A 22,706-nucleotide genomic window follows, 5' to 3' on the forward strand; every position below is an offset into this window, starting at 1 on the left:
GAACCTTGTAGACATCTCCTGCTAACTACTCCCTTACCTCGAAAAAGCTAATGAATAATTTTTTTCATTTGCCTTATAATGTGGATGACAAAAGAAACAATTCAGGACAAGAACAAGACTTGTTAAGGACAATAGTGTTGGAGAACGCTACATCTGCCTTAACCTCAGCTTGAAAGGATTTATCACAGTCAGGCTGGAATGTACTTAATGCATGCTGAGTTCTGCGGTCTGAAAATGTAGATGGCATAGAGCCAAAGATCTCTTACTCTCACAGGGTCCTGAGGAACATGATCTAACAGTCGAGGGCTTTGGGATGGAAGCACAGGTCTCAGGGAGCACAGTCTGGTACTGTCCGTCCGGCTCCTGCCTCCGGCACACCACTAGAAGCCTCTGGGTCCCTTCTCCACAGGTTGCTGAGCACTGGACAAGCAACAGATAGCCCTACTCATTCACTATGCACAGATGACTGTATTCAGTAACGTGGCTGAGGATAGTTTGTGGCCAGGAGCTGTTATGCTAACCCCACCATGAACCGTGCACTCATTCACTGAGGGCTGGAAGCATTCCTCAACTCTGATGAACAACGACGAGCTCACATACATCAGCCAACATGTATTTGTCTCATAGGAAACAGTGGCGAACGACGCTACTGACACCGGGACCTCCACCTAAACAAATTGCATTAGTGTCCTTACGTAACATTTGAAAACGGCTCCATTACTTGACTTTGATGGCAAACCAAACCAAAAAAGAAAGGGGGGTGGAGTTGTTGGTCATGTTTGGACATACCTGTGTATAAATATTACTTTACCTCACTTGAGCCAGTGAGGATATCCTAAATCCGGAACAAATTATTTAATAGCTATTTTGACAAGAGAGTTTAAGTGTGACGGAGTACACAAAACACAATAAAACAGCATGTTTCCTGTAGACGCACGAAAAGCATGAACAATAATAATGTTTTAGACAGAACTTTGAAATGTGACCAGAAAGCTCAGTCGATCTACAAGAGAACACATATGCCTGACCTCTGTCCAATTGGCGGAGACCCACTGGGCAGGGCAGTCTATCTGGCCGCAGGCCTGCGTTGCGGGCAAGCTTGGAGACGGACAGAAGGTTTCAGGTAACTCCAGCATGCTTCCATCGGCCATTCGCTGCTTGCAGACAACCTCCCTCTTCTGACTGCCGCCTCCACATGTATGCGAGCACTGTGTGCACACAAAGCAAATCCTGCTCATGTTGCGCCGGCTCCCGAGGCTACGACCCCAGAGGAAAGGCATAATTCTAACATTGTACGTTGCTTTATACTGGTAAAGGATCAAGTGGACTTCGTCCAAATAAGCACATGCAAGCTATAAGTATATATGACTTTTTTTTTCATGCATGCTATATGGAATCTTTTACAGTAGATGGAAATACGCATCTAGTCTCTTAAGGGTTTTTAGGAAAGGTCCTCCTGCGTCTTTACCCGACTCCACTCCCGCGCATCCCACATGGGCGGGCAGTCAAAGCGGTTGCACGCCTGCACGGAGGGAGGCTTAGGCTGCCCGCACTCCTCGTCCTCGACGGTCTGGGTGCGGTTGCCGCTCGCTCGGCCTTTCAGCACGCAGCTCACGGCGCGGGTCTGGAGGCCCACGCCGCACGTCGCGGAGCAGAAGCTCCACGCCGCCACCGCCCACCTGGAGACACACGGAGGCAGCGGCTTCAGCGACCGAGGGCCTCGTTAGGTTGTTAGGCTGGACGCAGGCCATCGCGAAGTCGTTCGGAAGCTTGCGTGGCACTTGAAATGGAAATCGATGTACTTTCATGGTAGATGCATGAAACCATCGCCACAGTTCATAAAAACATTGGGAATGAGGTTCCAAGGGAGATGATCAAATAGCTGCCTGTTCACAGCACTGTAGATATTATGGTCTCGTTTGACTTTGCCTTTGACCCTGCGGATGTCTTCTCACCCCATATCACAGTAAACAGTTGGGATTGGAGCACGTTAGCACCTCCTACCTTCTAGGACCACCAGGGGTTGACCTCTGGCGCCCCGCTGGAGACCACTGCTGCGTGGCAGCCAGTCGAGGTCTCCCCCGGTGATATGACCGTTCAGGCTGGGGGAGAACGCTGCAGATTCCCCTTACAAGGGAAGCAACTCACAAACTGAAAGGCTGTTGAGGCCCAGCGGAGGATGAGCAGAGGCCAAAGGAAACAATCAGGACACAACGTTTGTTGTGCTTGAAAACAAACGTAACACTTGGAAAAACAGGCCACAGAAAGGCAAAATGCCTCTGGGTTTTTATGTGCATGGCGTGAGGTGTGGAACACCAGCATTTCAGGGTATGGGGGGCTGTTTGGGGGGTGGGGGGTGTAGACTTTCCAGCCACAGGCCACTGCAATTGCTACTTTACATTCTGCAAATGGTTTGGATATTTTAACACTGGGATGTTTATTGCCATAATATATCTTTTCTCACAACAACTGCAAAATACATGAAACAGTAATTCATTGCTTAAAAAAATAGCATCTCATTATATGATATTTATGGTTTGCCAATTTTTGTTTTTTTGGTCTTGGTCTTTGTAACAGACACAGAGGTCTTAAACACATGCTCTTGAATCCCTCAAAAGCTCTCCATCTCCCTCTCTCTCTTTCTCTCCCTTCATCCTCTTAACCTGCTACTTGGAAACTCAGAATGTGACGCTTGATTGAGCGGTGGGATCCAGGAAATGTGTTCGACAGATGAGCCTCTGGACCAGATATGGTCCTGCTCCACGCGCGGCCCAGGACCGCCTTGGGCACGCGCGGCCCTGACTACTACACCTCCGCCCTTTCAGCATGTGAAAACCCGATGCTGAGAGTGTCTGTCCCAGACAGCGGCGCCGCAGCTCGGGTGTGCGGGATTCATTTCCTGGCCTTGGAGCAGAGCTCCATTTTCCAAAACCTTAGCATGACGGTTGACTCCAAGAGGCACCAGTATTAGCATATGATTCTTATATTCGTAAATCTTGGTAATCAAAGAATGGACGTGTATTTCTAGCTGCATTAGAGATGCAATTTATATCTATAACTAAATACAAGCGCCAAGTATTTTAAAATCAAGTACAAAAAGGTAATCAAAGAGACCTTTATAGATTCTTCAAAAGCATATCGAAATCATGCCTATCCCACAGATTATGAACAAACTCCAATGGTAGACCGAGTTATTTAAGGTGGGTCGAACGTCTTTCCAACTCAAATGTTTACATGTACTAAGTGCGGGAGTTCCTCACCGGGGTGGACAGGGGTTGGTGTTACAGGCCTGGACAAGCTGCGGAGGTCGTCGAGTGCTCACACATTCGTGTTCGTCTGTGGCCTCTCTGGTCTGCTTGTTCCGACAGATCACCACCGCCTCCTTCATCCCTGAGGAACAGGTTGTGAAACCGCATCAAGCAAGAACCCGCAGGCCATGTTCGTAAAACCTACCACCAGATTTAACGTGGCGTTAACGGCAAGTTGCGCCGTGGTAACACGTTTCCTCGTTTGTAAATGTGCAGTGCTGCTGTATTTTAGTGTTTTATATGCGGTGCCAATGCATTTTGTCCTCATTTACACATGAAGCTCATAATGAAATACCGCTCTGCAAATAAAACCAACCGGACCTGTTTGGGAATAAATATTCTCAGCAAGAAGCCAAGGTGCATTAGATGATTATTTCTTTAATAATGTTTGGTCATACATGCGAGCTATCAACACATCTCTGCACAGACAACTGACAAACTGATTTTAATCTCAAAATACGACAAACATTTGCCATTTGTCAAGAAATAGAAATTTAGGTGTTAGAGAGGAAGAAACTACAGAGACAGAGACTGACAGTTTTGCTGCCTTGCCATGATTTAAAATGAGTACTGAAGTAATTAAGTCAGGCAGACAACTGTGTTTTGCTGTGGGTCTTTACTATGTATGAACTGTTACATGGTGATCTAGACTGGCATTACCATTGTGGCAAATTGTCAACGCTTTGCTTATTGTTGCCAACTTCATGAATAAGAGTTACACACCATGCTGGCCCTTGTTTGTGGTGTACCACACGTACTGTCAGGGTTGATGAATCTGGTCCTGAGTCTGGTGTGAATACACCATCAGATCAGACTACATACCATGAGATCAGACCACATACCATCAGGCTACATTCCATCAGATCCGACTACATGCCCATAACCACACGTGTTTCAGACGTCACGTACGAAGACCACACATATACAAGAAACCGTGAGTGAAAATGAGGTGATTTATCCTCCCAGCCATTTCATGTCTTATGACTGTGCATCACTCATAATAGATCAAGTTACAATAGCAACAAACAGCAGCAGTCCGGAGGACATTGCCGTCCCATAACATGAAAAGGGAAACGCTAAATAAGGGCGTAGTGATGAAAACTGTTCATTCTGGACCATCTTTTCTTGAAATTCTAATCTTTAACTGCTGTGACTGCACCTCTAGAAACTGATCTTAGATTGCTCTGATGGAGCTTTCAACAACACCCAGATAAACCAGGAACTCTTGATAAGCACATTACGGAGAAGGTGGTAAAAGGGTGGAGAGGGCTTGCTGAGAGAGAACGAGGCAGTTATTAAGGGAGGAGGTTATAAATTTATACAGTTAGGATGTTAAAGAAAGATATGGAGACAGGGCAGGAAAGCCCTGACGTTTACAGCGCCCAGGACAGCAGGAATATATCTGTACGTGTCAGAAGGGAAGACGAAGCACCACAGGACGCCGCGTCTTCTTCAGCGCTGAGCTGCAGCTACATATGTGGAGCCACGTGTGCCATGGTGAGGTCTGGACAGCACAGTGAGGAAATATATTGGTGCAAATACGCAAAAAACACTGGCACAAGGGAAAACACGCCCATGCCACAGTGATGAAGCATCATTAGCAGTACACATAAAATGACTCGGTTCTAATCTAAACACTTCCTGATTACGTCCATTGAGCCAAATTAACATCAAAACAAGCACAATCCTGTTCAAACGAATCCAAATACTACACACACTAGCTTCTAGAAGTTTCTGGACCATTGCAAGAGCTCCAGTCCAATAACCCATAAACCTCTGAAGCTGTTCGTAGTGTCGGAGTCAATTGTGAGGATGGAAACTGGTGTCTCCCACATCAAAGACCCTTTTAGTGCCCAGGCAAACACAGGGAAGAGAAAATAGGCCTTATTGATCATTTAGTAATCAATATGAGAAAGAACAGTGACTGAGATATTCACCATAACAGCAACACAAAATGACAAATGTTTCCAAATGTTCCTGGATGGTAGTAACTGAGCTCCCAGTTACTACCATAACTGTGTGTGTGTGTGTGTGTGTGTGTGTGTGTGTGTGTGTGTGTGTGTGTGTGTGTGTGTGTGTGTGTGTGTGTGTGTGTGTGTGTATAGCTATCCAAGCATGCTGGATTCGGAATCATGAGGTTAAAGTGTGAACTGCCAGTTTAGATCCATATACGTGGTACTGCAGGTCTTGCTATGCACAGCTCCCCTGTTTCTGCAGAGGTCATCTGCTCAGCTATTTCCTGGCCAGCAGTGTGTCAGTGCACTGATTCGTTCATACACAAGAGAGCTAACAAAATCCCTAGAGCTGAATCTAGGCACCGCATATTCATACATGCGATGGTTTTAGAAGAGAAAGGACAGAATACAGTTGGTTTGACTAAAATCTACATGTCAAGTTTGAAGGGCTCTGGAATAAAGTTTTTTTTTATGGAGAATCACAAGATCAACCTGTGCTAGTGGGAAGGAGAGAGAAACAGCAAGAAAGCAACTCTGAAGTTTAAACTGCCATCTGTGAAACAAAGTGGCATGAGCACCTATTTGTACGTATGAAATAGCTATAAGTGAATGTTAATGCAAGATTAAACAGGTTCAAATGGATTTAATGTCTATTGAATGGTAATGCCAACTGAATGGTCATGCAGATGTGAATTCTGTGAAGTGAATTCTGACAAGCCAACATCAACCGTAAAAATCAACCGTACAGTGATTCACCATGCAGCACTGTACAGTGCTGTGTAGAAATATAAAATATACTACTAAATCAAACTAAGTAGTATAACTAAACTGTTCAGTTGGCTCTTGATTGGCCAAATAAATCCCAGTTTCACTTACTGAAGTCAAAGGTTAAGGCAAAAAGACAGAAATCAAGTGGAACATATATGTAGACATGCACCAACAGGGAAGAGACGCACCATTTGGGCACGTCTGAGGGTTGAAGCGTACCACCGAATCTACCATCCAGTCTACAGACAAATCCCCATTTATAAAGTTGCTACAGCCCTCCGTGAGCCTGCTCCACCGTCCAGAGGTCTGCAAAAAACCACCCACCTCCGTCGCAAGACTCCGAGCATTCTGTGAACCCTTCATACTCCCAGTCGTGGAGCTCCTCTCTGGAGGAGGCGGTCTGGGCGGTGTCTGCGTCCACCCCTGTCCTGGTGCCAGGGCAGGGGGCGCGGTAGCAGGGCTGGCCCTCCGCCGGCTTCGGCCCCTCGCACTCGTCGTCGGGCAGGTCTGCCACGGCCTGCGAGAAGGACAGAAGCACCTGGCACCGCACCGCCCGTCTCTGGGTCCCAGCACCGCATGTTCTGCTGCAGGGGCCCCAAGCACCTCGAATGAACCTGGAAAACACACACACACGCACAGATATATGAAATCATCACACCAATTGTCTCTATTAAAAGAGCCTCTTTGAAAGGCCGGGCTGCTTCTGGCGAGAGGTTACGTCCTCACACATTTTAATCATTTGCAGCTAAGTTCATAAACCACTCAGATATCTCTGAAATGCAGGCGCTGCCGCAGCTCGGCTGACAGCTGTGAGGCATTAGGGCCCAACACTGTTGAATAAACAGCTTTGATGCATCCTTCCTAATAGCTAAGAATGGAAAGGAGATGTGGAAATACTTCTGAGATCAGCATTTTTTTTTGCTTCCCATGAAGCTTTTCCTACCGTAAACCTGAGAAGCAGACCTGTCGACCTGAGAAACAGACCTGTCAACTTCAGAAGCAGAGCTGCCACATATTAATTTACTAAAAGGTTCAGAGGAAAGAGGGCCTAATCCCCAGTTCATTCTGCTACTACCTTTTGAGGTAAAAACAACAGTTAAAACTATATTTAACCTGTACCAGCTGATGAAGAAAACCTCCTACAATCTATGAGGACAAATCAACGTGTTAGTTCAGGTCAGAGGAAGTAATGGTAACAGCTTAACTTCAGCCAATGGGGACAGTATATGAGGTTCACCTCAGAGGAGCAATGCGGACGTGTAGTGTCCTGCAAATAGCAACCACATATGAGATCCTCCAGTGCTGGGGTCCTCTGGGGTACTGGAATTAGTTTTACTAGCAGTAGCCACTCAGCTAACCCTTTTGGATTTACACTGTTACTGCCGTTTTCTCATATTACTGTTTACTGTATATATGTGGCAGTTTGGAACTGCAGTAGCTACAGATGGCAAAGAAACACTGAAGTCATTACAGTGCAGGAGGGCACGTGTTAGGTAGGTTAGGCCTGGTTGTTCGGGCCAGTCACAGCCAGCCACTGGCCACACCCCCTCTGTGTACTGCCACCATCTGATTGGCCAGATGGCCCGGCGACTGCAGGGCTGCGTGTGCGCATGCACCATGAAGGATTACGCTCTCCACGCACGTCACTGTCCCGGTCTCCGGCTGCCAGAACTGCCGCACCGTTCCGAGGAACCTGCCTTTGACCGACCCAAGAAAACCCAAATATAAGATTATTGAAAACAGCCAGGGCTGGTAGTTGTTTTCTTGCCGACTATCCCTTTGATGTTAACTGAAGCTCTTTCGTTAAAACAAAAAACAAAAGTTGTCTGGCGTCGTACCCCGCAGGACTGAAGTCAGCTAAATGCCAAATAAGAATCAGTTGCCATTTTAGAGTGCTGGGAGGAGATGAGAGCACTTTAACTGTCGCCGGCTGCTGAAGGCATATAGCACTGCCTTGCCATCTACAGGAAGCATGCGATTCCAGCGGGACCCCTAATAGGAGGGAGTGCAGGACTCGGGTTTTGGGGTCCTCTGATCCGTTCAATCGTGTCTCCGAGACTGTGATGTGACTTATTCGCTGACTGAACTACAAAACTACAGCACAGGCCTGTTTCCACTTTCCCATGATCCTTTGCTATAGGAACCTTGGCTGAAGATCTTGCTGGACCCAAATAAGCACCCAAGAACCCTGTTCATGACAACCTCACCCACCCATCCAATACTCTGGCTTGCATGCATGTCAACAACAGCACAACTCTGCTGATTCATTATTAGCGACGCCCCCTTTTTCCTCAGAATGGGTGTGGCTCCACCCACATGAGATTCCGTTATCTTTACATTGCTGACATGGACCCACTTCCCAGAAAAATCCCAGCCCGTTTTGACTTGAACATCAGCGTCATGGCAACGAGTGAGGCCTGATGTTCGGTCATGGCTGCGGAAGTGCGCGGTCGACCCCGCAAACTTGAGCAATATGTTTCGCCATTGATCTCCCCGAGTAATTGATACAGTGGTTCTGAGTAGTATCTGGGAGAACGGCAGGCTTAAATCTTGGCAACAGAGGTGCAATAAGTCTAACGCAGGAATTTCCTTTGCGCTCCACTTACGGCCGTGCGCCTGCAACCATATGGCAGGCAGATATTGTTGTTGGCTTCTGGGCGACAGAATATTATGGGCTGTTATTTATGTGCTTTTTGGGGAAGACATGCCTCTTGCAAAGAACAAAATCGTGTGCTTTGGCAAGAAACTGCACTCTCACACCGCCTCGCTCTCCAAGACACCGAGAGGAACAGGTTAGCTAATGCTAGAGAGTGTTGACTACAGCAAATATGTGAGGTGATTATGTGAAGAAAAAATTGTGTTTTTTGAAAAATATAAATGTATTTTACTTCTGTTTCTTAAATTTTTTAATGAACATTGTCTAATTTGCTGATAATGTTTGTGCAGGACAAAACTAAATATCACAGTCCCTTTAAAAAGGTCCAGTCTGACTCTAAGACAGAATAGAGAGCCTGTTTTAGCTGCTCATGATTTGAAGAATTTTCTTCGATCACAGTGCTTACAGCAGCACAGGCCTGCCTTTGAAACGAATTGAGTAACTTTAATCTTCCAAGGTCTGTATAAATCATTCTTTGCCTCAAAATGTCATGAAGTCATACAATAACAATCTCTCCCATAATACTTGCGCATGACTGCCAAATTCTACAATTTTTGTGGGTTTCACCTTAAACAATATGCGTTACCGGCAGCAGATATTAATAGAGTCTACCTTCATTTCCGTTCCCAGGTCCGGCTTGGCTCCTGAGGGCTAGCGAGCGAACCTAGGATTGGTATGTGCGTCAGTCACAGTCACTGTTAGGCCCCGCTGCTCTGTATAAACCGTCACCTCGCCCAAGGAGCCCTGTGATGGGTTCAGTAAGATGTGTGTCGGCACAGGACCATCCGGCTCTCCACAGACCTTCCACGCGGTCAGATTCTTCGCTTAAAGGCTACGGAACATTTGCGACGTTCGTTGTGTCTGTCTGCGCCGAGGAAATGGCGGATGTAGCTCGTGTCCAGGGCCGGCGCCAGAACATATACAGTGAGGGGGCGTCAGAGGATTTCGGGGTGGCGAACGTAAGTTGATGAGCGGGGGGGGGGGGGGGTGGGTGCGTGTAACGATTGTGAGCGGCCAAGGGGGCACCATGTAGCGATTGTTGTAAAATAAATGGGTCTTATTTTTTACATTGAGGGGGCGGGACACCTCGCCTGAGGGGGCGACGCCCCCATTCGCCCCCCCGTGGCGCCGGCCCTGCTCGTGTCCCATTTTTTAAGTGCACATGGGAGGCGTGGTGACTGCCCAAATCTGCTTTCCTATTTCCTGAAGGCACTGAGGCACTGCAGGGCCTATCTGTCGCTACGGGCGCTTGCAGGGCTACGGTGGCCCTTCAGCGTGATTGTGGAGCCGTAGATACTCACGTGGGCTCCTCCGACACCACCGTGTCCTCCTCCAGTTCTATGGCCTGCTTGAACCAAGGCGGCTTCGCCTCCACAGGATGTTTCTCTAAGAAGAATAATAAACCGAAATACACAGAATATAATTTAACAGTTGACTCAAATGATTCGAATGGGCAAGTCAATCAAAATGGAGCCCACACCAACAGCGGGTGAAGCGCGGGTGAACGGGGATAAGTGAACACCACCCACCTATGGGCTTGTAGCAGGGGATGGTCACAAGGCACTCCTCCTTGATATGTGGCTTTGTGGTGGGATTGCAGCCTCCAGCGTGCAGGCCTCTGTGATCAATGCAAAGGACCACCCTGTAGCGCAGGCCTTGTCCACAGGTTACGGTGCACTAGGCGGGAGACACAACGTCATGACATATACAGCATGCGCGGTGACATCACCAAAGCATCAAAGCGGTCGCCTAAACTGCACGTGTTGGATCAGTGGAATCCAGCTGTGATCCTTCACTGCTCAGTACTGCCTGTATTTACACGGGGCTGATTTGAGTCACCGAGTCATTTGTATATTAGGTAACCATGGCCCCAAGGGTGTGATGGGCTATGGCCCGGCAAACACAAAACGAGCCGTCTTATAGAAAGTCCATGTTACATCACAATCACATACGGTCCGACGTGAATGAGTGACATAACCATCGTGAACATTCATACAGATTTGCGCAAGGTCGTACGAATGGCCCGCCCTTTTACCGACGTCTCTCTGGCAGCGTTTGCTCGAAGCCCCACGTCAAAGTAAAGGGGAGAAGACAAAAACCTTGGCTCCCTATGAAGGGCTTTGACTTCCCTCTGCCAATACAAGCATTTAACAGAGGGTTGGAGCGTGGAATGCTCAAGGTAAACAAAGTCCCAGGTTTCCACATTTTTCTAGAAGGCCACAAAATCTGGGTTCGTTGCTTACTCTTTTCAAAGAGAAAATGAAATTTCAACTGTAATTAAAATGACAGGAGACAGGGTTGGGTCTGGGGAGCCTGAGCAGGACAGAGAGGCAGGACAGAACGGTGACAACACACACTTTGATGTCACTTCCCTAATGCCTTGATCCAAGATATTGGGTCAACGTGAGCGTCCACGTTTTTGGTCCTACTAAATCTAGATACTGCGTCTCTTTCTCCACTTTTTCCCTTTTTTTCATATGGCCTTTTCATTTGATTATGTTTGAAAGCTGAAGTAAATTTTACATGTATTTGAAGTTACAGCACTGTCGATGATAAGAACTCTATCCTGCTGCTGGTAATAACAGGACAGTCACGTTTGGGTTCTGTTTATTTTAGGAGATGCCAGAAATGCCATCTGAGGTGAGTTGCGCTGTTTGAGAAGCCGCGCATTCCAGCCCCTGAGACGATTCAACTGCATGTTTATTTCACCTCCTCTCACTAATTAACACATCTTTAGTGGCAAAATGCCCTGCACAATTCGAGATAACAGAGATTAACAATCTACATGCTGACATATGATTGTGGGTTAAGTGCTAAGCCTTGGGCGCAAGAGCTTTTGAGTAGAAAGGTCTGATTTGCAGACACTCTGGGATGTTTCTCTGAAACCATGAGGCCCAGAGCATTTATGGGTGTTTAACAGGGAACAGAACAGTGCCCAAGGACAAGCAATTAAGCTCCAGGTATACCCAGGTTTTACATTAGGATGAATAGTTCTGTTGAAGACAAAATGCTGAATCTTGGGGTTATTCCAGTATTATGAAACAACTCCTTGGAGATGCAAACTTCTCACGTTACAAAGAAAAGACAGCACAAGACACAGTACCTATGGGTTGGAGACCTGAACAGTTACATAATACATTTTTGGCTTATAAATCCAATACATCGCAAAATTTTGAGACGTAATTGTGTTAATTGCTTTAAATGGAAGTTCACCACAAGTTCATCTGTGAGACTTACAGGCAGCTAACTCATCATTTATTTTCTTTTAAATGATATTCCAACAAAAACACTATTTCTGAATAGGCCTCTTGAAACTGAGAATAAACTGTTTATCTCACAAGTAGTAAAGGACATGTAAAGGCCCTGTAAACATAAACAAAAATAAGTGTTGCCTACAATAACAAACTTACTTTGGACACATCACAAGAAATTTGGCCTTTACAGTACAAACAATTTCAGAGAAAACACACACACACACACACACACACACACACACACACACACACACATGATTACCGGTGACCACTCCTGTGCGAGCCATGTAGGGCAGTCAAAGGTGTTGCATGGCTGTAGAATGGAAGTCTTGGGTGCGTACAGACACTTCCACTCATCTGTGGGGGTGATGTTGCCCTGCATGTCTTCTTCCACACACGAGACTGAGCGGCTCTGGACCCCCCCGCCGCAGGACGTGGAGCAGGCCGTCCACGGGCTACTCTCCCATCTGCGCACATTTCACAGAGGAAGGGAAACGCTAAACAGCGCTCCTCTGCTTCGAGTTAGCAAATGATGCATCGTTAGCGACATACAGTAGCCGTTTGTCAAAATCGCAGTCGTTCCTCGGCCGTTAAATTAAGACTGCGTAAAATGTAAGCACGCGCAGGAAAAGCCTCAAAATCACCCCTCCCCCCCGCCCGCCCCAGGGTGGTTTGCTCCGCTCAGCTCGCCACAGTGAAAGGACCGCGGTCCCGCTCTCTTGCCACAGTTCTGCAGTAGCACGCGCGCGGAGTCAAAGCGCTCACTGTCTCAGCCTGGCGGCTCGCCCGCGCCGTGCTTCACTGCAACAGAATACCAAACCCATAGCTGCCTGCTATTGTGAAGGGGAGCTTGAAACTCACTCGGCAGGCCAAGGGAAAAATTGTGCGGTCCGGAGGGAGTTACGTACCGGGGCAGTGGGTGGTAGAGGTCGTAGGGCATTATTTGCTTGTAGCCATCACTGGGGAAGGGATATGTAAAAGTCACGCGTGAAGCTACTGCATTTTACACACGTGAGCAACAGGAGCGGCTGTTTCATCAAATGCCTGATAATGCCTGGAGAACCTGGTTCTGGTGAGGAGCTGTAAGAACCTACCTGGCAGGGCAGGGGTCCATGTTGCACTCCTGCAGTTTGGGTTTGGGCTTGACGTTCTCCGGGTAGTAGTGGCAGTACTGGTCCACCACCACACGGCGGCTGCGCTGGTCAAAGCACTCCGCCGAGGTCAGCTGATATCCTGGAACCGACGGAGCGGGAGGAAGTCACAGTGTGCAGTAGTAGGGCGAAGCAGAAGCATCATCATCATCAACAACAACAAAGATACTAAATAAATAAACACAAACACATAAATATAAGCATCTACCTCCACCACAGGTTACAGAACAGGGAAAGAAGTCCGTCTCTCTCCAGCGATGGACGATAAGCTGGTAGAAGATGAACTGCACCATGCTCTCCATCACCCTGGCATAACGCACCTGATGTGTTAGACAGAATATAGACCACATCACTATACTAGATCTTCTCGCAGGACAAACCGGCGTAGCATGTGTTACAGCATCAAGACAGTTGCAACCCTTGTGTGATGCCATGCAAAGGCCTTGCACCAGAAGCAGTCATTTGGAGAACCTCAAGAATACCTCTATTGCATAAAGCTTATTTTAAACAGTCAATCAACCTCTTACAGGCCCAGAAAGCTGTTACTGACAGATCACAGTGAGTGGTGAAGAATGTGAGGTCATTTCACTTTGTGGAACTGTGGTTCCACGTTGCAAATGGAGGATAAAGATGGAAACCCTTTGTTGAAATGGGAACTTCAGCAGTGTAGGACCACTTTACTGCTCTGGAAGCATCTGTGTCACAGAGTTCTGTCCTTGAGTTTTGAAAAGTCGGTCGTCTCATGCATCTATGTTTGACGTCAGTAAAACAAAACCCATCTGGAAATGATAAAGAGGGAGTTATGGTACGTTTATAGAGAAATATCTGTAAACAGCTGTGCAATGTAACAGCTGACCATTTTAGAAGAATATATCTTCATAATATGTAGATCTTATTGAGTAAGTGATTCATAAATGTTCAGTTAAACATGCAAACTAAAAAAACACACATTCCACATATGCTTTTTTGAGCATGTTTTAAAAAGCATTTAAAAGTGGCAATGAAACACTTTCCTGGTGGGACATTGCAAAAATACCATCACCCTGAGACCCTGATGTTATCATCAATCAAAAGAGCAATCTTATCAGACTATAACTGGATTCTGTTAGGGGGATTATGGATGTGCTGGCAACCCAAACAGGCTAATGCCTCCTGACGGTGATTTCAACGTCCATTCACTATCTAGAGCATTTGAGCACCCTCCCGCCTTACGTCACAGTGTACACAATGTCTCTGCTCTCTTAAAAAGACACCTGGCATCAGTTCAATTCTAATCGACTAGACACACCATCAAGGCGTGAAACACTCGAATCCTGTTGTCCCGCCCAAACTCTGCAGGTGTTGTCTTGCTCGCACGGCGCCCTTGTAAGGCACATCCAAACCTTCCTGGCACTTGCGAGAACATCGTACTGTCCATAACGGTACCGTAAAATCCACCACAACCAAACAGTTGCCCAAAGGAGAAATGCAACACTTCAAAGAGGCCCTCACAGCCCCTGGGATTTTGGTCTCTCGTCTCACAGCTGAACTTGGAGTGAGACTCAAGGATGAGGACGTGCCCAAATAAACCTCAGAGGCTCGTCTCATTCCTTGGCGGTGACAAAAGTGTTTCATCGAACGGTGAGACGTCGCTCACCGCATGTCCTCGCTGAGCCGGGGGGCTGGAGTTGGGCAGAGCGCCTCCATCTCTTCGTCTGCTAATAAAGCCGTTTATCGAAAACAGACGCTTGCGAAACCCCATGTGTTCCGAAGCGCGAGTTCCTCCACCGACTGCCTGTTGGTCCCGGATGGGCTGTGCGACAACCCTGTTTGAGGATTTCTGGACGCCAATCATTCACTGGGTGAGAGGGATAAAACGATCCGTCGAAGGGATTTCAAAAGTTGTATCAGTGTGAGGCTGGAGTGGGCCGGCGCCAGAACTGGTGGTACAAGTCGCAGTACAGGTGTGTGGGGCACGGACGCTTAGGTGGAGTAGGTTCGTACTAAAAACGACCGATTATTTTATTAAATGTGTTACCAGCTGAAAATCCACTTAATGTGAAACAGGACTTCCTGAGATACAGTGTGAAGTTCACATCAAATAGTTACCAGAGAACATGATTTCAGGGCCTGGGTTTCTCAATATTGGTCTATGGCACAGAGAAATTGAACATTTCACACATTTGTTTACAATAGAGATGGCTTGTCTGGCTTGTTTAAATTAGTTTTTCCACTGTCTTCAGTTGGTCCAAATACTGTGATATGAACTGGCCATCTTCCTGGCCATCACATTAGAAAATTAGGCATTTACCACTTTCTCAGGTTTCTGTTTCCAACATTCCTGTTTATTTGGATGTATTTTACGAGGATGAAGATTGTTTTTACTGGCATTTTCCTTCTGTGGGCTGCTTCTCTTTGAATGGCTATTTTCATTAAGTATAGGATAGCCAGACCATTAATCTTGGGAGCTACTCAACAAATTGGGTAAAAGTAGAGGCGTTATAACTGGGGTGTGGCTGTTAGCCAAGGATCTAATGAAGTCTTGGAAGCAGTTAGAGGTGGGGTTCTGCACATGGTAGTTGACCTTCATCAAGACAAATCCACCAGTGGACTCCACCAGAGTGCTGAGCGAAGCCCAAGATTATGCACGATACAGGGACTCTCGCCTGACCCTAAAACCATGAACATGCCTTATCCTTGACTAAAGCAGGTTGGGAGAGAGAGTGCATGAGAGCACGTGTGTATGTACGGTGTGAGAGTGTAGGAGAGAGCAGGACAGATCCAGAGGTGTTCCATATACAGGACAGCACAATCTAATAACTGACTGTTTGCACGAGGAAGCAGTGAGTCTTGGACTAGACTTTGAGTAGGTGCCACTTTAAGTGTGCACGCTGCCTCCACACATCTGTACTAGCGGCTCTTGTGTAGAGAAGCAACCGTAATATACCAACTTCAGTCCTGCAAGTCAAGATACTGCATGTTTTAAATGTGATATTTGGCAAGTTAACCAAATATCAGATATCAAATATCAAAGAAATGGTCTGTGAGCTACAAATACTGTACAATACTTGACCGAACTTGATGCAGATAGAGATTTCACAGCCTTTCTGTAGTTAGTAGTAAATCCATGAGATATACTGGAGCCTGAATTTTACTGACTGGCAGATTAAATTATTCCCTTATGAACCAAGAAGTTTCTCTGAAAGAGATTTCAAATGTCATTGAGAGCTTGATGGATTTGGTGTTGTCTTACTTTGATGGTAAAATCTGCTTCTAGTGGCCCAGTGATTCTAAGGACCTCCTTGTCTGAGAGCTTCTGGAAGTCCACGGTTGTGTTCTCCAAAATGTATTGCTTGGTTCCGTCCAAAGAAAGCTCCCCCTTGACCCCGTGTAAGGACTTACTCTCCAGATCTATAAAAAACAAAAACAATTAATCTACTCATGTTGACAGTGTGTTTAATGAGTCTTTTTTTAGTCTACGGCATAATAAAAATGACATGACTGAATGAGTCTATTATGCCCATTTTTTTTACATGTACAATTCAAGTGAAAAATTAGCAGCAGGAGATTCTTAGTGTTTATATCACATTTTGCTTTGTAACAGCAACAAATAAGAGACACTCCTGAACAGCACGCGCACTCAATTTACTGATCTCACACACGAACCTCTCGCGTTTGGGTCTTGGCACACTGAGCCGAAAGAGACAAAGAACAATGATTTTTGTACTGCTTTGAGTTGTGCTTGGCTCCACTGAAGAGGTGTGGGCGTTCCAGGCAATGGCAGAACTCTTGAAGTTTGTGTTCCTTACTCTTTCCATAACGTGACCTGGAGTCAGACTTCAGCTAATGGGGTCTCATCTTAATCCAGCGCGGACATTTACGTGACAACAAAGGCAATACGCGGGCCCGTCCCAGAGCATCAGTCACTGCCAGCAGCCAGCTGGTTACAATTTCGTTGCCCTCAGAGAGAAAACTGCCAAAAAAAAAAAGACGTGTCCACGAGAATAGGAACTATAACGCATCTTCCTGGGATACTGGCTGGTTGTGATGGTGATCAAAAAACAAAAAGCAAAAACTCAAAAAGAGGGCAGGGCATTTGTCTTCAGTTTTAACCTGCATTACGTGAAGGTTTTGCCAGGGTCGACATCACTGATCCCTGAGAGTCTGGGGATGAGAATTTAGTGAGGAAAATATGTCTCCCTTTCATTTGGGTCTCCAGATTCAGGAGTATAATACTTGGACTGTCGGTTCACAACAGAAGCAACTTATCATTAATGGTCATTATGGTAAAAGGCTTCCACTGGAAAAAACAACCCCACACATTGCCCAGGAGGTATCAGTGAGATGGGAGTGAACATTTGAGAGTGGTTATATGGTAACGCAATATTATAAGAGCTAACTCTGCCTGACTGGCTATATAGTAACATAATATAGTACATACAGTGTTGATACAGTGTTGATTCAGTTCCAACATGGGTAATAAAATTAGTTTCCCTGAGAGGAATCACAGACATCTGATGGTTCAGACATTATAATTCGCAAGGCACATTTCTCTATTCCAACCTGACATGGGCTCAGGTATCCACTCTGCCGCTCTACAGTCAAATTCACATAATATAATTATAATAAACTAAGCAGTGTGAATCCTATCGTTATCTTCTCATTTCTGCATAGAAGTCCCTTGACCTACCAAGACTTACACAAGTGATCCGGGCCTTTCAGAACCAGGCGCACATGTCTGCTCCCGTAGGGAATCACGATCACGGTGTCTTCAGCTGGAAGGAGACACGGGAAAAGCAGGAGATGGTGATCGAAGATGAGGAGTGGGAGACTTTTACTGGAGTCAGATGTGGTCGTTAAAGTTATCTAGGCTGTGTAGAAACATGCGATTCAAACCAAGAACAATAGAAAACAAAAGCCGCACTATGCGCGATGAGTGGAATATGGTTTCCTCGGGGCAGTCGGCAGAACTCGCCGTGTAACAGGCTCAGCTTGGCTTAGAGACGCGGGCCGAACACACTTTCTTGGACTTTCTGGTTAAAGTCATTCAACCCTCATGAAAATAGTAATGACAGACTGTTCTGGCTACAGCTTTGGCTGTGTCTGACCCACTCACTATTCCCCAAGCCACAGTCATGTGGTACAAATGGCCATATCAAAGGTCAGTGACTTCATGGGAATGAAAGAAGGGATTGGAAGCTAACCTGCTACACTAAACCAGTGTGACACAAGCAAACTAGGAGCATACAATAAGGGCATTAATTATTATACAGCAGGCCCTTTTTGCCAGAACTCTACTGGGCTTAAGACTCATTTCCTTAGATTAAGCAATATGGGGCAGAATTCGATTTGAGACTTGAGACTGCAACTCAAGTGCGGCACAACTACGCTTCTCAGTTGGCCTTAGTAACTGAGCAAAGCCAGACGTTTTCAATACGTTTCTGATACCAAATATGTTATTTAGGTGGCGTGAGAAGGCCATTAAAACATGGTTGGTTAGGTGAAAGATGTAGCAATTTAAACTACAGCAGGTTTACTCTTCTATGCTGTTCAAAGAGACATATTAGATCATCTTTCAATAGCATCGCTGGCACAAGGATATATTCTGGCAGTGTCTTTTTTTATTTTCTGTTACATAAATTAACAGTTTTGGCCCAAATTATGCTGGAAGCTTCTTAGAGGTATAATTTGCATATCATCATGTTGTAATAATATAAAGGAAAACAAATATCTCTTCCTCCTTACTCTTTCCACTGGCATGCTGGGATTTGTAGTGCCCTCTGACGAGTCTGCAAGTTGAGCCATCCCCATTGCAAACGCCGCAGTTATCCTCCTTAGCAGTGCTGCCTAACTCGTGGTCGCAGCCAACGATCTGCCAAAAACGGAAAGGGAGAAGTCTCATAGGTGGGATTTTAACAAGAGGCCTGGTACCCTTCCTGCTGCTCACTTAAGGATCTAATTGAGATGCACTATTTCATAACTCGGCAAGCCTCCAATTACACGCTAAATGAAAATAAGTGGCATGAGTCATTTCTGGACCCCAATCGCCCAGAGCCCAGCGGGTCACTGGGCTCTTCCCACCACGTCCCACAGCTTGACTCGAGAGGCACGGCTAGGCTATGTGATCGAAACATTTAACACCCTGAGACTGCGAATGTGCAGTCACGCAAATCCGGAGCCCTTGCCTAACATAAAAGGGAAGGGTAAACTCTCCACGTTTTAGCCGTAACGTCAAAAGCACAGAACATGCCGCCAAACTGCGTCACTGCCAGTGAGCATAAAAAGCTGAAGAACCACAACCTCCCCACCCCCCCAAGACAGCTGGAGTAATCTCCAGATCGCCTGCATACCTGGCAGGCCCCACTGATGCACATGTCCAAGGACTCCGTGTAGCAGCGTGTGCCGTCGAGCACCTTGGGCGCCAGTTCCACCACCAGGTCGGTGTTCTTGGCACGGCACTTGAGGGCGCACGGGTTCTCTGGGTCGTTGTCCACCGGGAGCCACTCGTGGTAGCGCCCCTGGTGGCGGACGTCGGCATGGGCCGAGCACTGCTGGGCACGGAAGTCTCCAGAATCCGGCGGGCAGTCCTGGGATAGGGGTTCGCGGCGCCGAAAGGAGACAGAGAGACGGCACATTCCCGACCGTGAGTCGAAGAACCGGCCGTGAGGCTTTGATCACGGCATGGACACACGTGCTCAGTGAATGCAGACCTACCACGTTGCTGCATGTGCGGTACTTGATATTTTGCCCTTCACAGGTCCTGCACAGGAAAGAAGATCATCAAATTCAGCTGGATATTAATTTATCAAAAAACACAAGAAGAGAAAAAAGTTACGTAAAAAAAAAAGATAATTGGAAAAGATCAAATAACTTTGCCTGCTAACAGAATTAGCTACTCCTGAAAGTAGCTACATCTGGCTCCATATGCTACAGACCTTAGCAGGATTCAACACTTCAACATGGCCTACTAGGAGAAATCTATTTAGCCGTTTTGGCTGTGGAAACCCTCACGCTTTGAAACTTGGCACAGATGAGTGGTAGATTAGGAGTGCATAGCCATCATTCCATGGAAATGTGCCGTGGAGTTCCAGTGTCCTAAAGTCTTAGCTAATCCTGAATCTGGAGCTGTGAGGTCACACTGAGATATAATGAGGAGAGGAGGGACGACTGGGAGCCGAGCAGCTCTGCAAAAACATTAACACTGTCGTTAAGTCACCCAGCAGGCCACGGAGCACGGCCGACTCTGGATGGATGACGGCTGAGCAACAGGCAGTGACATATTTCGAGCCTGCCTTGAGGAATGACGAGTAGAGCTGGAGGAGGCGGAGTCAGGAGTGTGGGCGGAGTCCGGAGTGGGCTTGCTGTGAAAGAGGCTACTGGAAGGTGAGCAGCAAGCCACCATTACGTGAGAGAGTGAGATCAGGGTTTGGTTTGCCTTCAGAGGCGGAGGCTGACATGGAGCTCCTGAACAGTGACCAAGGCACACATACGCAGTTACCACAGCCCCGTTTCTTTGGACGCCTTTGTCAAAATGGCCCCTCTGAACAGGAGCACTGGCAAATATCTAATTCTTCCCCTGACCAAAGGAAAACACAAACTCACAATATTACATTACAGTTTTCAAAGAAAGTTGTGCTGAGCAAAGTTCTGTTAAGACCATAAAGGACTCCCTTGTGGGTAACTACCAAACACGCACACACACACTACAGTGGTTCATCACACGCACTGAATTAATCATGATATAATGCTCATATACTTGTCATTAATGCAAATCATTTTGCAAATCACAGTTCAAACACAATTGTGGAAGCTCCATAAACATTGTCATAACATTGATGTATTTGAAAAGTACACGTGCTGGGAAATGTAGCCAATTTGTAATGCACTGAACATGTGGGCTCAGGAAGAGGTGAAAGGAGCCCGGAGACGAACCTCTACCTAGCGCGGGATGAGCAGCCAGCCAGCACAGACGCCTTTGGGCTCGTCTGAACCACAACCTGGCAGACGACCATAAGCTAGAGAAACAAACAACAGCAACAACAAACACCAACTGTAACAACCAAGACAGGGTTGTCGGCTGCCGTGGGCGCCCTCTGTTTGTTGTCACGGTCATGGAGCTGTGCCGCTCACACGGCGATGATGATAGCGAGCTCTTCCGTCTTCAAGCCTTCAGACGGCTGTAATTACGGCACGCTCCCTAAACGCTTACTGCACGCTGAAAGAACTCCTCTGGATCCGAGCTGGTGTGTTAGTAACTGCAGCGGCTCGCGACACCTAGCTTTCACAGGGCCGTGCCCCAGGCACCTACCTCAGAAATCTATCATTACCGTTGGTCCGTTAAAGGCCTGCAGGCCACGTGGGTACGCACTGAGGTGATTTGCACCAGCGTTGCCCAAACCCATTCGGTGTGGGCTTGTCATCGGAGCGCATAAAGAACACGTGCAGGGTGGTCCAACATCGCACGTCCTGTCGGTGTACCATAGCTGAGCAGACCATCGTATGATCTGTGAGAAACTAAAACTCTTGTTTTAAAGCCTTGGCTGCCATTCATGAAAATGTTAGGACGTTACCTAGGGCTCGGCTTACAGCTCTTACTGTAAATGGCGCGCATTACCTTTTTTTATTTAATTCCCTGGTTTACTGATTTTGAACGTAAGAAGTGTATTTGCGTTGGAGTATTTGAATGTGTTGTAAACACTCGCAATTGTCTTAAACTGAGCTATGTGAGTCTGGAAAAGATTTGAGGCAAAACCAAAATATACACAAGAAACCAGAATACAGAGCTAATTTGTGTGTGTGTGTGTGTGTGTGTGTGTGTGTTTGTAAATACAACACAGCACTGATCTGTCACAGGGGTTCATTTGCTTAATCTGTCAGTTCTCTGTGATTTGGCCATCTTGTTCATCCAATTCCCAACAAACGTTTTGCCTCTGTTTGACTGTTCTAACGTCTTTAAAATGGAAGACGGGACCTTTGCCAGATAACAACTTTGTCCAAGAAAAAGTCTAATCCATAACACCACAGAAGCACAGTAATATCTAAATGTAAATAAATGGCCTCACTAATTTGCTGCGCAAGCATTTACAAAAAAGAGCTTTGAAGATGGAGGAAGAAATAGATAATTAAATGTGACGGAAACTGCTTCCTGGCTGTTTGTCTGGCTGTAACTACCAATAACACAGCCCTCAGTGGGCTAACTGTTGCTTTCTCATTAGAGTTTGTTTCTATCATTAAACCGAGTGTTTATATAATTAGGAGTCCCCATGTTTGCACAGTTACTCGTTGAGTCAGCAGGAGAGGACGTGGGAGGCAGAGATGCATACAGGCCCAGCAGAGTAAGAACAGCAAGGGACTGTTGCAGGTGCAAGTGCTTGTGTGCATGTCTAGAAGCACTGAGAAAGTGCGCTTGATTATGGTGATACATTTTGGTGGATTTGACCGGCTCTGAGGCCCTGGATGTGTGTACAATTCACTGGCATGTGACCCTGCCATTGTTTGTATATGTATGTGCAGGGCTCTGCTCCTGCTGGGGTGGGAGGTGTTGCATAAATATTTACAGTCCTCCTGCAGTAGCACACAAGGTCCTTGTGTAGGTCTCATAACAGGACTTTGATCTGGGACCAAGTCTAACTGAT

The 22,706-nt window shown here is 46.6% G+C and overlaps 1 protein-coding gene across 4 annotated transcripts in view; it reads right to left on the reverse strand.

Moving 5' to 3' along the window:
* Positions 1 to 22,706, reverse strand: part of LOC143474446 (ADAMTS-like protein 1) — an 88,816-nt gene that overhangs the window by 7,775 nt on the left and 58,335 nt on the right. For 3 of the 4 annotated variants that reach the window (XR_013120779.1, XM_076971898.1, XM_076971899.1), the window contains 16 exons: positions 19,786 to 19,831; positions 19,422 to 19,658; positions 18,817 to 18,943; positions 17,772 to 17,846; positions 16,325 to 16,482; positions 13,301 to 13,412; positions 13,036 to 13,174; positions 12,850 to 12,900; positions 12,204 to 12,408; positions 10,217 to 10,364; positions 9,989 to 10,073; positions 6,356 to 6,645; positions 3,261 to 3,390; positions 1,469 to 1,679; positions 1,029 to 1,208; positions 267 to 420 (listed from right to left, as the gene is read on the reverse strand). Coding sequence is in view for 3 of the 4 variants with exons in the window: in XM_076971898.1 (XP_076828013.1) it covers positions 267 to 420; positions 1,029 to 1,208; positions 1,469 to 1,679; positions 3,261 to 3,390; positions 6,356 to 6,645; positions 9,989 to 10,073; positions 10,217 to 10,364; positions 12,204 to 12,408; positions 12,850 to 12,900; positions 13,036 to 13,174; positions 13,301 to 13,412; positions 16,325 to 16,482; positions 17,772 to 17,846; positions 18,817 to 18,943; positions 19,422 to 19,658; positions 19,786 to 19,831 (2,348 nt within the window). In the remaining variant the exon portion in view is untranslated. Of the gene's footprint in view, positions 1 to 266; positions 421 to 1,028; positions 1,209 to 1,468; positions 1,680 to 3,260; positions 3,391 to 6,355; positions 6,646 to 9,984; positions 10,074 to 10,216; positions 10,365 to 12,203; positions 12,409 to 12,849; positions 12,901 to 13,035; positions 13,175 to 13,300; positions 13,413 to 16,324; positions 16,483 to 17,771; positions 17,847 to 18,816; positions 18,944 to 19,421; positions 19,659 to 19,785; positions 19,832 to 22,706 lie in introns of those variants that run through there. The other variant, XM_076971900.1, reaches the window with a different exon arrangement.

This window comes from Brachyhypopomus gauderio, chromosome 14 (genome assembly GCF_052324685.1).
Source record: "Brachyhypopomus gauderio isolate BG-103 chromosome 14, BGAUD_0.2, whole genome shotgun sequence".
Classification (NCBI taxonomy): domain Eukaryota; kingdom Metazoa; phylum Chordata; class Actinopteri; order Gymnotiformes; family Hypopomidae; genus Brachyhypopomus; species Brachyhypopomus gauderio.